The sequence below is a fragment of the Osmerus eperlanus genome, chromosome 2 (assembly GCF_963692335.1).
Source record: "Osmerus eperlanus chromosome 2, fOsmEpe2.1, whole genome shotgun sequence".
Taxonomy (NCBI): domain Eukaryota; kingdom Metazoa; phylum Chordata; class Actinopteri; order Osmeriformes; family Osmeridae; genus Osmerus; species Osmerus eperlanus.
The window spans coordinates 20,619,659-20,635,120 of record NC_085019.1 but is presented as its reverse complement, the minus strand read 5'-3'; the positions used below and the strand labels follow the sequence as shown (position 1 = coordinate 20,635,120).

The window sequence follows — 15,462 nt, the reverse complement described above, 5'->3', positions numbered from 1 at the left end:
TGCCAAGTCAGACTGCAGGATAAGTTTGCAACGAACAAGTTTGAAACTTTTATGTACTGACATAGCTTAGACAATGTAACACCTTTTCACTGAAAGTTGTTTATGACAGTATTACACTCTGTAAGGTGAAGACATAATAATTGACTGACTGTAGTGTAAGGCTGGGTGTCACCTTGCCCCCACCACTCATATGCTAAAATCTGGAGCTGCTGGACAGAGTTTCTACTTGATGGCTCTCACATCTCATTGTGTAACTTACTGTAGCATTGCTAGTCATATGTTGATAAGTAAGAGTCAATATGCGGTGTGATTGATTGTTCTTGGGTATAAAGAGAATTGTGAAGCATTATTCTCTGGATTCTTCATCTCCTGAGACCTTCTCCTCAGCTCTGGCTTGTCCTAATCGAGAGTTAACCTTAATTTTGTAACATGTTTGCCTTGTAATTGATTTCATTCATTTGCAATGTTATTTAATTTAACACAGTTAACACTTTTTAACTTTTGACCGTTCTTGCTCTGATTTAACCCGTATAGTCTGTAATTCTATTGGTATATGTCACATGGCCTTTCAGGGGTGACCTTGAGCCTACAAAGACACTGGAATCGGGCCATGAACATCCCAATGATCATGCCTGGCTCATGCTCTGCAGTTGACTGGAGCACTGAAGTGTTTTGTCCTTCATTAACGGAGTGACTAAATTCAGCTGAGTTCTGGATTTTTATAAGTATTGTCAATATGCAGATTGAGAGAGAAAACTATAAATCTGACAATAAATGACAACACATCACCAGGCTTAGGTCTCAATCATGTCTCTCTCAGCTCTGAAGGCTGGAGGACCATCTTTTATAGGGCACAAGAATGTAAACATAGATAGTGACAGTTAGGCAGTAATGGTGTTACAACAATCAAAGAGAAAGAAATTCACAGCTCCCCGCTATTGACGAGAGCGCCTCTTCTCTGGAATAAACTACCCGTCTCAATTAGGGAGTCTGATACTGTTTCGACGTTTAAAATTAGGTTAAAAACGTTATTGTTTAGTCAATTCTACGACTGTTAAAGGTAAGTATGTTACTAGTTGGAGGCAACGGGGGACGGGTTGTTTCCATCCTTATTCTTTAAGTATAACTTATTTTAGAGTTCTCTTCCCCTGGAACAGATTTCATGTTCCAAATGAGGGGGGCTGTCGCTGTCTTGGTGTGTGGGGTTGCATCAAATTCCACTTTTTTGCTCTGTTAAATTGCTACACCAGTCCACACTTGACCGGTGGGGATCTCATTCTATTATGACTGTAACTGTTAGCTGCTCCTGGCATTGTCTAATCCCTGCTCTCCTCTCTCTGTCCCCCCACACACACATCCCTTGTGGTGTGGGGGGTTTGAGTTGTCAGCACCTGCCTGGTCGTCGGTCAGCCAACGCTGGACCTGGTCGCGAGTCTCCCGGTCCTGTCCTACATCTATAAAGTTGAATAATGGATTTTGGTGTTTTAAATACCCATCGACACTGTATGACTATGTTTAGCCTGTGTTCTGCTCCTCTCTCCCACCAACCGTCTCTGGAGGAGGGGATCCCTCTCTGAATTGCTCCTCCCAAGGTTTCTTCCATTTTTTTTCTCCTGTTGAGAGTTTTTTGGGAGTTTTTCCTTGTCTTCCTTGAGGGTTTAGGTTGGTTGAGGGGCAGTTCTATGGGCATATGTGAAGCCCTCTGTGACATGCTTGCGTGTAAAAAGGGTTATACAAATACATTTGATTTGATTTGATTATTGACCACTCTCAGGGCAGAGAGGGATCATAGTTGGAGCTCTCCTTGTAGTCATCACAAGGGACGTTTACCCAGTACTTTCTCCTGACGCCGAACATCTATTCAACCTGACACATAGACACAATCTACACTTGTTAGTAGCAAACATATTAACTAGTATCCAATGACTAGTTCTATTGATTAGGGAAAGTTCTATTGATTGGTGAATAACGTAAGTACACAGGAAATCCTCCACAGTACCCTCTGTCACCAAGCAGGTAACCATCAAAATCTCCCATGATAATACGAGGATACAGTTTGCATTTTCAGTTGCAATAGGAGGAAACAAAATATACATTATAATAGGATATATATATAGAAATTCACCAAGAGCAAATCTAGCGGTCAGTGTACACTCACAAAATATTTGCGAATCATTCACAGACCCAGGACACTTCCACGTTGCTGATGATGTGGGTTGGAGTATGAAGCTGCAGTTGCTGTATTGTGAAGTATCTTTCATTTAGAATGCTAATGCTACTATTTAGGTGCTACATTTACTGGTCAGGGCCTCTTGCTAGAGACAGGCAGGAGCCAGAGAGTATTGGGCAAGACCTGTCAAGAATACAAATATGCTGACCACATGCTGTGCCCTGTAAGGAAAATGTATATAGAAACTATATTTGACCCACTATACTGCATTGTATATAAGGCCTTCTGTAACTCATGGCCTCACTCATGTGACCACTTTGCCTGGACTGGTTTAAATGATCCAAGCTCACTCTAATAAACCAAGTCAACCCTTTTAAAATGTTGTCCATCTTTCCAGCCATCATGACATCATCCCAACACTTCCTATTCACATAATCTCCTTAATTTACTGATGGAGCTGTGATAGGAATTTAAGTGCCATCTATGTAGCCAATCACACCTGGAAATCCTAAAATATATCAAATTAACTGATTAGTGCATCAAGTCTCAAATCAATACTACATAAATAAATGAATGCTTAAACTGGCAACTGCAATTCTATGGAATTCTTTTTTGATGTGTCTTGTGGGTCAGTGATTGGGAAACAGTACAAAACTATTCAGAAAACATTTCAGTGCAAGAGTCAGAACAAGAGTCACATTTCTAACAGTACGACAGACCCGGCCCAAGCCCGGCCTTGGAAATATGCTCAGCGTCAGTAATGTTATGTGGAGAACTCCCGTTGACAAAAAACAAGTGCATCACAAATAATTTGTTCCAAACTGAGAGCATGTCCATGATGAGTCATATGAACAATATGAGGGATGAGAATAGTGTTCAAATGAATGATTGATTTGTGCAGAAAAAACACTAATGGATAATTATCAGGAAATTATCAAACATATAAGTGGCGTCTGATCAACTCATGTCCTGCTTCTGCAGCCGAGTCCTCCTCTTCTCCTCCAGCTCCTTCTGGATCTTATAGATCTTCTCGGCTAACAGGTGGTAGTACTCATCCTGGGACCGAGAGAGGAGGTATGCATTAGGGAGTATTTCCCCTCTCTAATATTATCACTCTACCTGTCTGTGCAACACCAAGACTCATTCATGTGATTGAGTGTGTCTGTGTGTGTGTGTCTGAGTGTGTGCGCCCGAGTGTGTGCGTACATGTGTTCTTACCCTGCTGTAGGCCAACTTGTACATGTGATTGAATGCATGTGTGTATGTGTGGTAATAGTATTCCTACCCTGCTGTTGGCTGACTCGTACATGTCCCCCTCCACCTTCCTGGCGTAGGCCACCAGGTTCTCCATGCGCCGGTCCTTCAGCGCAGCCGGGTCCGGGGTGGGGAAGATGGCCTGCACACTGCTCACCCAACACACGCACAAACACAGAGAGACACATATAAGCCAAGTGGACACGGGTGTCCTCACCTGACCACACCTCCAACACTGCCTGGTCAGGGAGCGAGGCCAGGTTAATTACCTCAGTGGTGCACGAGCGGTGTGTCTTGCCAGTCTGACAATAAGAGTTATGTTCACAACGCTTTTACTGTATTTTTCTACATCTTTGATGTATTCTGGCTGTGAGGCAACTCGCAGACAGCAGTGCTCTAGGTCAACACTGCTATGGCATTTTGATTCAAAAGCTCTTTGGGTGTTGTTGGCTGACGTGGTCACCGTTCAGGTTTGTGCAGACTGTGCACGTGTGTTTTTTCATTCAAAAACGGTGCGTGTCTGGTGCAGTGAGGGCGGACTCACAGCTTATGGACGAGGTGGTTGCGCAGGTCCTGGGTGATGTCCTCATGCCAGGACTTCCTCATGACCGCTGCTGAAGGAGGGGTTGCCGTGGGCATGGAGCACAGACAAAATAGACAAATGAATGGCCAGGTACACATACCTGATGAAGTTAAAACATCAAATAAATTGTAGAATCATTTGTTGTACACGAGACAAGTGAACCTGTGGCAATCAATAGCCTAAGTTATGGGTGCTTGATTGGGAATGATTCTTATGTTCAAAACAGTAGTCTACAAAGGTGCCAGTTTACAAAATATTTCTCAGATTTCAAATTGTGGGCCTATTGTTTAGATTGCTCATCGAGTGGTTTTGGACCGTGTACCTGCGGTGGCCATTGGTTTTTCTATTTTGATATCCGCGTTGACAAACGCAAAATGGGGCCGTAATATCGTTTTGTCACTTTAGTAACTCACATTTAGTAACACATTTAAGTATAACAGCTTGTTTTTTGTTTTTTTTGGGGTGGGGGGGGGGGGGATAATGAAATAACCATATAAAACAAATGCTATAACGAGCCATTAATCGTTGTTTTGATTATTCCATATCCTTTTTACTGGTATCTGCAAACAAATAAAAACTAGGCGCGTAATATCGTTTTGTCCATTTCGGATGTCAGAACTGGATTATGGGGAAATGCTTGGATTGTTTTATTTTATTTTGGAATAATGGAATAACCATATAACACAAATGGTATTAAGAGTCATTTACTCGTTTGTTTGATTGGCCGTATTATGCATACTGGCACTCGTGAAAAGGAGAGAGAGGGGGAGAGATGTGCAATGATCGGAGGTGTTATTATTTCCAAACACCAGATGGCAGCAACGACTATCTTTTTTTTAACCTGTGATCTGTAGGCCTACTATCTTGACGACACAGCAGCAGGTTCTTTAGTAGAAGACACACACACCAAACTGTATGCACATGTTGACCGAGTTTGCTAGTTGCTACTAAGTTAATAAACAATGATCTTTGATGAACCCAAGTTTAATATATATTAGAAACATTACAAGGCGGGGCTCCAGTGTGTGTTCAAACAAGGCCAAAAGTGCCATAAGGTATCAGTTGAAAAAGACAATCACACCCGTCAAAGTAACCCTCCCCCCACCTCAATTACCTAAATAATCTATATACTACAACAGCATTATAGATCCCTGAAATTCAGTTATGGCTTTTGATTTTGGAGTGCCACCCCAAGATTTTCAGTTGCCCCATCTGGCCACTCCTATAAAACATTTCTGGGGGCGCCACTGCTTTTGCCTGTTAATGCCTGCACTGCAGTGAAGAAAACTATATGACAACAATAATGTTTAATGTAACTGGCCCCTCTAACAGAACCTCTGGCCCCAATGTAACTGCCCCCCTCCCTCCCTCCCCAGAAGATGGGAAACTGAACAGTGTATTAGCATGAACCAAATAATGCCAATACCAATGGAATTACAGTTATTTGACTCTAAGGGTCAAATCAGAGCAAGAATGGTCAAAGTAAGGTTACATGAAATATACATTTAATAACATTGCAAATGAATGAAATCAATTACAAGGCAAACGTGTTACAAAATGAAGGTAAACTCTTACCTACGCTACCATGATTATTGTAAACCAGAGATAAAAAGCAATATGTGAGGAAGGAGAAGGACTAGCCAGAGCTGAGGAGAAGGCCTCAGGAGATGAAGAATCCACAGAACAATGCTTCACAATTCCCTTTATACACAAGAACAACCAATCAGACCACATATTGACCCTTACTTATCAACATATGACTGGCAATGCTACAGTAAGTTACACAATGAGATGTGAGAGCCATCAAGTAGAGACCCCGTCCAGCAACTCCAGGTTTTAGCATATGAGAGGTGGGGGCAGGATGACACCCAGCCTTACATATGCATACATATTTAAAATATACAGAAATATCAGTTGCAAAATGTAAGTACACCAATGAAAATTCTCCAAATGTTTGGATGTTTGATATTAGTTTAAACAATAGGTTTGGAGGTGATATAGTAAAATTAAAAAAAATAAAAGTGCCCCCAGCGTGGCAAGCACACCTCACAATTTCCCTGAAATTGTACTCTCTCTAGTTATGCAAGTATTGTATGTTTGTCTTTGAAAATCAACTAGTCACATTCAGTTAAAAATGTTTTAGAGGTAAAGTTACAAATTATTTCCATCTCAGATTGGCAAACAGCATGGGCAAATGTTCAATCTAAAACTCAAAAGTGGTTGACAGGTCATCCCTCATTTTCTCCTGTAGCATTTGCTTGTTCTCCTTCCTTTGATTCTCTTTCTCTTTATTCATCTCTCTCTCTCTTTCTCTTTTTCCTCTCTTTCTTCTTCTCTTTCTGTAGCTCCCTCTTCTGCCTCCTGCTCTCCTTCACACTCCTCTGCTCCACTCTTGATTTCTCCTCGTTCTCGTTCTCCTTCTCTCTTTGTCTCTCCTGCTCCTGTTTGTCCTGGTCATGCAGAAAGGTCAGTATCTCATTGGCTTCCTTGGAATGCTGTGTGCTCCACCATTCAGCTATCAGCCTCAACTTTTTTTCTGCCTTGTGTTTTTCACCTGTATGAACTGGAATTTGATAGGCTGCTTTCAACTGTGTGACAGTTGCGCTCAGGCTCCTGATTTCATACATCAAGAAACACCCATAGGAGCATAGCACATGCTGCCGCTCAAACTCCCCCAGGCTCTGGTCCTTCTCCAGGGAGATGAAGATCTTAGTAGCCTCTTCCATCTGCAGGTTTTGACCGTAGGCCTCTGCCAACTTCACACGAGCCGAGATGTTGGAAGGCTGTAGCTCCACAGCTCTTGAGAAGTGATGTATGCTCTCTGCAGTTTCGTTGTCAAGCATGCTTTCCGACGCAACCTGCTTCATCCTCGCACGCTGCCTCCTCTCCTCCAGCATCTGGAAGAGCAGCCACTGGTGGCACAGGCCTGTCTGGTAGTGCAGAGAGAAGGATGTGGGAGTGACCTCCAGAGCCTTCCTTAGAACATCCAAAGACTCCTTAATGGATCCCTCCATTTTAAAGAACTTGGTTAAATGGTTGGTAACCAGAAGAGAATCTGGGGACAGGCTCAGGACCTGCTTGACAAGTGCCATGGCTTCCTGTCTGTCCTTGTCCTGGCTTTGCAGTTTTAGGGCTAAGAGGGCCATAACCTCCACATTTTCAGGCTCCAGGACCAGGGCCTTCCTTAGCTGGCTGGTTACCTTGCTGGTCTCCTCTTCTCCCTGTACCTTGCCCTTTAACCTACCATCTAGTCTGTACAGCACCACAGCATAGCCCACATTGAAAGACACGCTCTGTGCTTTTGAGCAATTGAATATATCTCTTGTTCTGCCTGTTTTGTGATATACATGCCTAAAAGGTGCCTAATATTTATATACTGATATAAAATCGGCATTATAATTATTAGTACTATGATGATTTTTGAGTTGGCAATTTTTTGGTGCCCCCTCAGGACTTGGTGCCCTACGCACAGCGCGTAGTGCGCGTTATGGGAGCGGCGGTACTGAGTACAATATTGATTATTTAACAGTTAATTTACTCTCAGGGGGAATGTCCTTGCTTATACACTTCTGCCTCCTATTTTCTGAAACAGAAAATATCAAAAGAATAGACAAGTGTAAATAAAACAGGTGTTAATCCTTAAATATTATCATTTGGCCTAAATAAGCTTTGCACAGAGACTTGTTGATGTTGTTGCATCAGCACTGTTTATGTAGCATAAACGTATCGTATAAAATGTTATGGATGGGTTCTGTATTTGAGAGTACAGTAGGGATTCTCTGTGTGTTCGCATTTTTTCCGTCTTAAATATAAACAGAGGACATATACAGAAAACGCACTTGTTCCGGGAGTACAACGGTACTTAGGAATGGTTCGCTTGACCCGATGTTAGTTTCCTCAAGGATCACAATGACTCTTGCTTAGAGACTTGTTGCTCTTGTGGTTAGTGGTAACTGACTTAAATTTTTGTACTCGCTGTGATATATTGTTTTTATTATTGTTGCTTGCTTTTTCCACAGGTACACTTGCACTTATAGCAGTTCATGTTGTTTAATTGTAACTTGTTTAACTACATGCTCTTATGGTTCTTCCCTTTGGCACTTATTTTTGTTGTTCACAATGTGTGCTTCATGTTTTGGCTACTCGCAATGTTTTGTGGCTATCTCGTTATGATCAGTGACCTATGCACTTTGTAAAGCTCTCTCTTGGAAGTCGCTTTGGATAAAAGCGTCTGCTAAATGAATAAATGTAAATGTAAAACAACTTACGCCTAAACAGAAATTGTATAGGTTATGTTGCACCATGAGACAAGTGAGTCTGTGTCATCAATAAGTTATGGGTGTGTGATTGGGAATGAAAGTTTTAATAAAATCTATGTCTATAAACATGCCAGTTTACAAATATGTCTCAGATTTACAATTGTATTGTTTGGATTACTCACCAAGAGGTTTGGGAGACTCCGCCATTTTATGTCATCAGAAAACAAGGAAGTGAAAGTGAAGGTTTAAACTCATTCAGTTAACCCATTCCTGTCAAGGTAGCAGGCTAATGCATGCAGTTTTTGTTGCAAGCAGGAAAGCATCTATCATGCATGTGCATGTAGTCTGTCAATCTAAATAGAGCTTAATCAATTTTACAAATATTTTAAGAACTGGTAGAGGTGTCCCCTCACCAGGATTCTCTGGCAATTTCAGTCTAATCACTGGAGTTTTTTTCTTAAAAGCTCTTTTCTAGTTTCTCATCTCATTCCCTTGCCTACTATTAGGATACAAAACCTCATATTAGGTCAGTAGTCCACACAGCTGGGGCATCTTAAAAAGTCCACTTGTAACAGCAGCAGGTTAGATCCAATAAATATCAGTGCTCCCAACAGGTACACACTCATGAACAATAAAACAGGGTTCTGTTTGGGTGCATTCATGCATGATCTTTTATTTATATGTTTGTGGAAAACCCCAATGACAAAATACATTAGTCACCCCAAAACAATCTTCAAGCACAGACTAATTCCATGCTCTGAAGCAATTAGATATTTTAACACTGGATTTCTGTCAGCAGCCATCAGTATACTGAATTTGTGCCAGAATAAGTGAAACCATGGGTATGTGGCCGACATGTAATGAGGTGCCGACTACGCCACCTAGTTGTAAGTCTAGGAACTCAATTGGTTCGTTCTGAGAGGGAGGAACCCGTGTGTTTGACCAAAGGAACAGTCAACAACCATAAACTATTGTATTTTAATAAGTAAAAGGTATTTACAAGCTTTCGAAATGTCTAAAAGTCTAAAAGAGAGAATGTCTCAGTCTAACAGCGTCACCCGTGTGTGCTGACTGGTAGCCTCGTCCGTAGGTCTCCTTCCGTAATCCGGATCACTGTCTTTCGGTCCTCTGATTACCTCGGTTCCCGTCTCGTTCCCACAGCGTCGTCCGGGTGTGCCGACTGATAGCCACGTCCTTAGATCTCCCTCCGTTCCCTTGATTGTCCCGATCGGGTTCTCCGTGACTTCGTCGGTGGTCTATCTCTCCTGTTTCCCCGTGACTTCCTCGTTTTATAGGCCAGGTAGCCCACCCCAACTGCACTCCAATTGGTCCCTTCCCTTATTGTCAATTAGGCCCAATTGCGCTCCAATTGATCCCTTCCCTTATTGTCAATCAGGCTTGGTGATTCCGGAGGTACAGCTCCGCTGTCAAAAGAAAAGCAAAACAACCACACAGCAACCAAACAAAGCACACCACTGCAAACCAAATAATAACCCAGTTAACTAATTATACAAATACACCCTGTACCTCACTTTCAAGCCTGTGACAGGTTCGGTACTATACATTGAATACCATGATAGAAACGTGGAACCAATACATCTGTTTTTCAAAATGAAGTTTTGAGCAAGTTCTTTTTAAAGAAAGCTCTTTCTGAAAGCATGTTTAGAATCTGAAATATACAATATATATGTACTATTAGGGCTTTTGTTCATAAAAGCAATTTGTGGGAACAGTTCAACTGTCAATACTCCATTTGTTTGTGCCGCTGTGTCTAATTGTTCTAACCTTTTTTTGCAGGCTCTGAGGACACTTCTAGTTGAAACTTAAAAGCAATATCCAATAATCACCATGTTCAGTACTATCACACTAGTCATTTTTGTAACAATACATACTGTGTACAGTAACAGTATTAGTGACTATGTTAAGATTGTGGAAAAGTCATTGTCTATGTTTTGGATTATGCTACAACGTATATAATCTCACCTGGACTTTCGTCACCTTTGGAAGTCTCCAGAGGTTTTGTGTTTTGTCTGTGTTTCTGAAATAGTGCCTAATGACTTACTTGACATTACTTTTTTCTGTTTTAGATCCTACAGATCTTCCCTAAACCAGTAGAGCAGGTCCTATGGTGTCACACACTAAGGAATGTAACCTGCCAACCGCAAGGTTTAGTGCAGCCAGCAGCATACCTTTACTGAAAACTGAACACAACTCTATTGTACATTGTATTGTTGTAAAATAGGATTCAATCAATCTACTTGTGAAATGGATTTGGAACCAATGACCCTTCACTGTGAGATAAACTACATCTAACCCATGTGCACTGTCAGTGTCATGCCAAGTCAGACTGCAGGATAAGTTTGCAACTAACAAGTTTGCAACTTTTATGTACTGACATAGCTTAGACAATGTAACACCTTTTCACTGAAAGTTGTTTATGACAGTATTACACTCTGTAAGGTGAAGACATAATAATTGACTGACTGTAGTGTAAGGCTGGGTGTCACCTTGCCCCCACCACTCATATGCTAAAATCTGGAGTTGCTGGACAGAGTTTCTACTTGATGGCTCTCACATCTCATTGTGTAACTTACTGTAGCATTGCTAGTCATATGTTGATAAGTATTGTAAATATGCAGATTGGGAGAGAAAACTATAAATCTGACAATAAATGACAATAAATGACAACACATCACCAGGCTTAGGTCTCAATCATGTCTCTCTCAGCTCTGAAGGCTGGAGGACCATCTTTTATAGGGCACAAGAATGTAAACATAGATAGTGACAATTAGGCAGTAATGATGTTACAACAATCAAAGAGAAATAAATTCACAGCTCCCCGCTATTGACCACTCTCAGGGCAGAGAGGGATCATAGTTGGAGCTCTCCTTGTAGTCATCACAAGGGACGTTTACCCAGTACTTTCTCCTGACGCCGAACATCTATTCAGCCTGGCACATAGACACAATCTACACTTGTTAGTAGCAAACATATTAACTAGTATCCAATAACTAGTTCTATTGATTGGTGAATAATGTAAGTACACAGGAAATCCTCCACAGTACCCTCTGTCACCAAGCAGGTAACCATCAAAATCTCCCATGATAATACGAGGATACAGTTTGCATTTTCAGTTGCAATAGGAGGAAACAAAATATACATTATAATAGGATATATATATAGAAATTCACCAAGAGCAAATCTAGCGGTCAGTGTACACTCACAAAATATTTGCGAATCATTCACAGACCCAGGACACTTCCACGTTGCTGATGATGTGGGTTGGAGTATGAAGCTGCAGTTGCTGTATTGTGAAGTATCTTTCATTTAGAATGCTAATGCTACTATTTAGGTGCTACATTTACTGGTCAGGGCCTCTTGCTAGAGACAGGCAGGAGCCAGAGAGTAGAGAGTATTGGGCAACACACTGATGAGTTCTGTCAGGTATGACCTGTCAAGAATACAAATATGCGGACCACATGCTGTGCCCTGTAAGGAAAATGTATATGGAAACTATATTTGACCCACTATACTGCATTGTATATAAGGCCTTCTGTAACTCATGGCCTCACTCATGTGACCACTTTGCCTGGACTGGTTTAAATGATCCAAGCTCACTCTAATAAACCAAGTCAACCCTTTTAAAATGTTGTCCATCTTTCCAGCCATCATGACATCATCCCAACACTTCCTATTCACATAATCTCCTTAATTTACTGATGGAGCTGTGATAGGAATTTAAGTGCCATCTATGTAGCCAATCACACCTGGAAATCCTAAAATATATCAAATTAACTGATTAGTGCATCAAGTCTCAAATCAATACTACATAAATAAATGAATGCTTAAACTGGCAACTGCAATTCTATGGAATTCTTTTTTGATGTGTCTTGTGGGTCAGTGATTGGGAAACAGTACAAAACTATTCAGAAAACATTTCAGTGCAAGAGTCAGAACAAGAGTCACATTTCTAACAGTACGACAGACCCGGCCCAAGCCCGGCCTTGGAAATATGCTCAGCGTCAGTAATGTTATGTGGAGAACTCCCGTTGACAAAAAACAAGTGCATCACAAATAATTTGTTCCAAACTGAGAGCATGTCCATGATGAGTCATATGAACAATATGAGGGATGAGAATAGTGTTCAAATGAATGATTGATTTGTGCAGAAAAAACACTAATGGATAATTATCAGGAAATTATCAAACATATAAGTGGCGTCTGATCAACTCATGTCCTGCTTCTGCAGCCGAGTCTTCCTCTTCTCCTCCAGCTCATTCTGGATCTTATAGATCTCCTTGGCTAACAGGTGGTAGTACTCATCCTGGGACCGAGAGAGGAGGTATGCATTAGGGAGTATTTCCCCTCTCTAATATTATCACTCTACCTGTCTGTGCAACACCAAGACTCATTCATGTGATTGAGTGTGTCTGTGTGTGTCTGAGTGTGTGCGCCCGAGTGTGTGCGTACATGTGTTCTTACCCTGCTGTAGGCCAACTTGTACATGTGATTGAATGCATGTGTGTATGTGTGGTAATAGTATTCCTACCCTGCTGTTGGCTGACTCGTACATGTCCCCCTCCACCTTCCTGGCGTAGGCCACCAGGTTCTCCATGCGCCGGTCCTTCAGCGCAGCCGGGTCCGGGGTGGGGAAGATGGCCTGCACACTGCTCACCCAACACACGCACAAACACAGAGAGACACATATAAGCCAAGTGGACACGGGTGTCCTCACCTGACCACACCTCCAACACTGCCTGGTCAGGGAGCGAGGCCAGGTTAATTACCTCAGTGGTGCACGAGCGGTGTGTCTTGCCAGTCTGACAATAAGAGTTATGTTCACAACGCTTTTACTGTATTTTTCTACATCTTTGATGTATTCTGGCTGTGAGGCAACTCGCAGACAGCAGCGCTGTAGGTCAACACTGCTATAGAAATGCGCACTTTGATTCAAAATCTCTTTGGGTGCTGTTGGTTGACGTGTTCACCGTTCACGTTTGTGCAGACTGTGCGCGTGTGTTTTTTCATTCAGAAACGGTGCGTGTCTGGTGCAGTGAGGGCGGACTCACAGCTTATGGACGAGGTGGTTGCGCAGGTCCTGGGTGATGTCCTCATGCCAGGACTTCCTCATGCCCGCTGCTGAAGGAGGGGTTGCCGTGGGCATGGAGCCCAGACTGCCCACCCCACTGTCATTCATCAAACTGAAGGGAGGGAGAAGGGAGAGAGAGGGAGGGAGGGGGAGAGAGACAGGGGTAGAGAAGGAAAACAGAGGAGGGTGGCGAGGGAGAAAAGCAGAAAAGAGAGAACGTGAGTTATGGTGCGAGCCCAAAGCCAAGATAGATAACAGAGATGATGACTAGCCGATTCAAGGGAGAGGAGGGTATGTGTGTGTGTGTGTGTGTGTGACCTCTGTGCGTTCATGCTGTTGTGCAGCATGGCGTCTGGGAGCAGGTTGGACTGTTGGTTGGGCTGCTGCACCCCACCATTCACTCCCATGGGGTTCCCTCCTGGTGGACAAACACACACAGAGCAGACCCACAGCGGTCACAACACAGCTCCTGCTGGCTTCCACTTCTGTGGAGAACTAGTTATACAAAATAGCATGCACATTTAAATCATGCTAAAATAAAACTATTCACTACATGACTGAAATGTACTCAAACAAACTACATATGAAATAGGTCTTCCATCACATTTGGTCCCGAAAACAACCAATCACGTGGGTGATCCAAAACATATAGGCAAGAGTGATTATGTCAAACTCTTGATACCTGACAACAACATACCACTCTAAAGCAAAGCTGTGACAAGCTCTCCTAATTCAAAACAAGATTGAATTACTCCTGTGTGGTAATCAGTGACTCAGAGCCTTTTGCAACAGCCAGCACATTTGCGCTGAGCGTGCAAGTGTCGAGGCTCTCCCTTCTGCCAACTCACCCATGGTGTTGAGGGACCTCATGCCAGGCTGGCCAGGCAGGCCCTGGTTGGCCATGTTGCCCTGGGGGGGCTGCTGAGGCATCTGGTTGCCCTGGTAGGTGAGGCCCAGGGCTGCGTAGGCCCGCTTGATGGAACTGGGGTCGATCTGGCTGGGGGGGTTCAAGTTGGGGGTGCTGGGCTGGCCCCCAGGTACGGTTCCGAGGGAGCCCAGGCTTACCCCTGCACTACTTAGGAGGGCTGTGGAAACAGACGACCACTATGAGACATGTGAAGGCATATCAACAAATAGTAAGGTCTGGGACCACACAGGCGTGCACCTACCCACACACACACACACACACACGTCTGTACACTCACACTGCTGGTTCCGCTTGTCTCCAGCGTTCTTTAGCGGAAGGCAGACAGGACAGTCGTGTCGCGTGCAGTTCTTCCAATGGGAGATGATCTGTCTGGATGAGGCACAGTGCGCCACTGACAAGGAAAAGAACAGACAGAGAGAGAGAGACAGAGAGACAGAGAGACAGAGAGACAGAGAGACAGAGAGAGAGAGAGAGAGAGAGAGAGAGAGAGAGAGAGAGAGAGAGAGAGAGAGAGAGAGAGAGAGAGAGAGAGAGAGAGAGAGAGAGAGAGAGAGAGTTTGAGTATAAAGACAAGGTGTCCCTGGGGAGAGCTGATAGTGGCACTAGGAAGGTCCACCCAACAGTAGGACTCAGGGCAGACACAACACCGTCTCCAGAAATGGAGAGAGAGCCATAGCCCTCTGTTTCAAACGTAATCAGCAGCTGCCTTAGTGACCACAGGTCTTAATGACTGACCCTGACCTCACTTAGCCAGTGTTAGGACAAACAGGACTGTCAAGAGTGGCCCGACTCACCCTGGCAGGACTTGCCGGCCTGGCAGTGGGTCATGTGGTTGAGGACGTTCTTCATGGTGCGACAGTGGGGCAGGTTGCACTGGCGCACCTCCCCGTTGGCCTGCTCCCGCCGCTGGCACTTGTGGGCGTGGAGGAGCAGCACCAGCTGCTGCTGGATCAGCTTGCGCTTCTCCGGGTCGGCCGTGGGGGGCGCCGCCCCCGGGCCCGTTCCGACGGCGCCAAGGCCAGCCTGGGCCCCGGCCGCGCCCGCTGCTCCGCCTACGGCCACGCCTCCGATGCCTGAGGGCTGCTGGGAGGCCTGGAGATGGAGGGGGAGAAGTGGAGAGGAGAAGGGGGTTAATGTGATTGGACTAGGGGACTAGTTCTCACTGACTGGATAGATCAG

General features: G+C 43.8%; 3 protein-coding genes across 3 annotated transcripts; all 3 read right to left on the bottom strand.

Annotated features, from left to right (window-relative positions):
• Window positions 1-794: 794 nt before the first annotated feature.
• LOC134037359 (histone acetyltransferase p300-like) lies at window positions 795-4,063 on the bottom strand. The gene is made up of 3 exons (XM_062482585.1): window positions 3,969-4,063; window positions 3,456-3,573; window positions 795-3,226 (listed from the first exon to the last, which is right to left on the bottom strand). The coding sequence occupies exons 1-3, from the start codon at window positions 4,061-4,063 to the stop codon at window positions 3,128-3,130; spliced, it is 312 nt and encodes a 103-aa protein (XP_062338569.1). The 3' UTR covers window positions 795-3,127.
• Window positions 4,064-4,970: 907 nt separating this feature from the next.
• LOC134037353 (interferon-induced protein with tetratricopeptide repeats 5-like) lies at window positions 4,971-11,369 on the bottom strand. Its single transcript, XM_062482573.1, has 2 exons — window positions 11,332-11,369; window positions 4,971-7,361 (listed from the first exon to the last, which is right to left on the bottom strand). The coding sequence occupies exons 1-2, from the start codon at window positions 11,367-11,369 to the stop codon at window positions 6,296-6,298; spliced, it is 1,104 nt and encodes a 367-aa protein (XP_062338557.1). The 3' UTR covers window positions 4,971-6,295.
• LOC134035080 (histone acetyltransferase p300-like) lies at window positions 10,979-15,391 on the bottom strand. Its single transcript, XM_062479896.1, has 7 exons — window positions 15,078-15,391; window positions 14,561-14,674; window positions 14,204-14,440; window positions 13,674-13,773; window positions 13,336-13,467; window positions 12,816-12,933; window positions 10,979-12,590 (listed from the first exon to the last, which is right to left on the bottom strand). Exons 1-7 carry the CDS (start codon window positions 15,130-15,132, stop codon window positions 12,492-12,494), a joined length of 855 nt encoding a protein of 284 aa, XP_062335880.1. The 5' UTR covers window positions 15,133-15,391; the 3' UTR covers window positions 10,979-12,491.
• Window positions 15,392-15,462: the final 71 nt, after the last annotated feature.

What these genes read in the sequence shown, in the direction of transcription:
- LOC134037359 (XM_062482585.1), bottom strand. Translation starts at nt 4,063, where the DNA reads ATGCCCACGGCAACCCCTCCTTCAGCAGCGGTCATGAGGAAGTCCTGG. An exon ending in AACCACCTCGTCCATAAGCT is followed by an intron (nt 3,574 to 3,968) that starts GTGAGTCCGCCC and finishes TTGGGTGAGCAG; the next exon opens with TGTGCAGGCCATCTTCCCCA. An exon ending in ACGAGTCAGCCAACAGCAGG is followed by an intron (nt 3,227 to 3,455) that starts GTAGGAATACTA and finishes TCTCGGTCCCAG; the next exon opens with GATGAGTACTACCACCTGTT.
- LOC134037353 (XM_062482573.1), bottom strand. Translation starts at nt 11,369, where the DNA reads ATGGGAGATTTTGATGGTTACCTGCTTGGTGACAGAGG. An exon ending in TACCTGCTTGGTGACAGAGG is followed by an intron (nt 7,362 to 11,331) that starts GTACTGTGGAGG and finishes TTAGGCACCTTT; the next exon opens with TAGGCATGTATATCACAAAA.
- LOC134035080 (XM_062479896.1), bottom strand. Translation starts at nt 15,132, where the DNA reads ATGAAGAACGTCCTCAACCACATGACCCACTGCCAGGCCGGCAAGTCC. An exon ending in AGACAAGCGGAACCAGCAGT is followed by an intron (nt 14,441 to 14,560) that starts GTGAGTGTACAG and finishes CTGTTTCCACAG; the next exon opens with CCCTCCTAAGTAGTGCAGGG. An exon ending in AACAGCATGAACGCACAGAG is followed by an intron (nt 13,468 to 13,673) that starts GTCACACACACA and finishes CCCTCCCTTCAG; the next exon opens with TTTGATGAATGACAGTGGGG.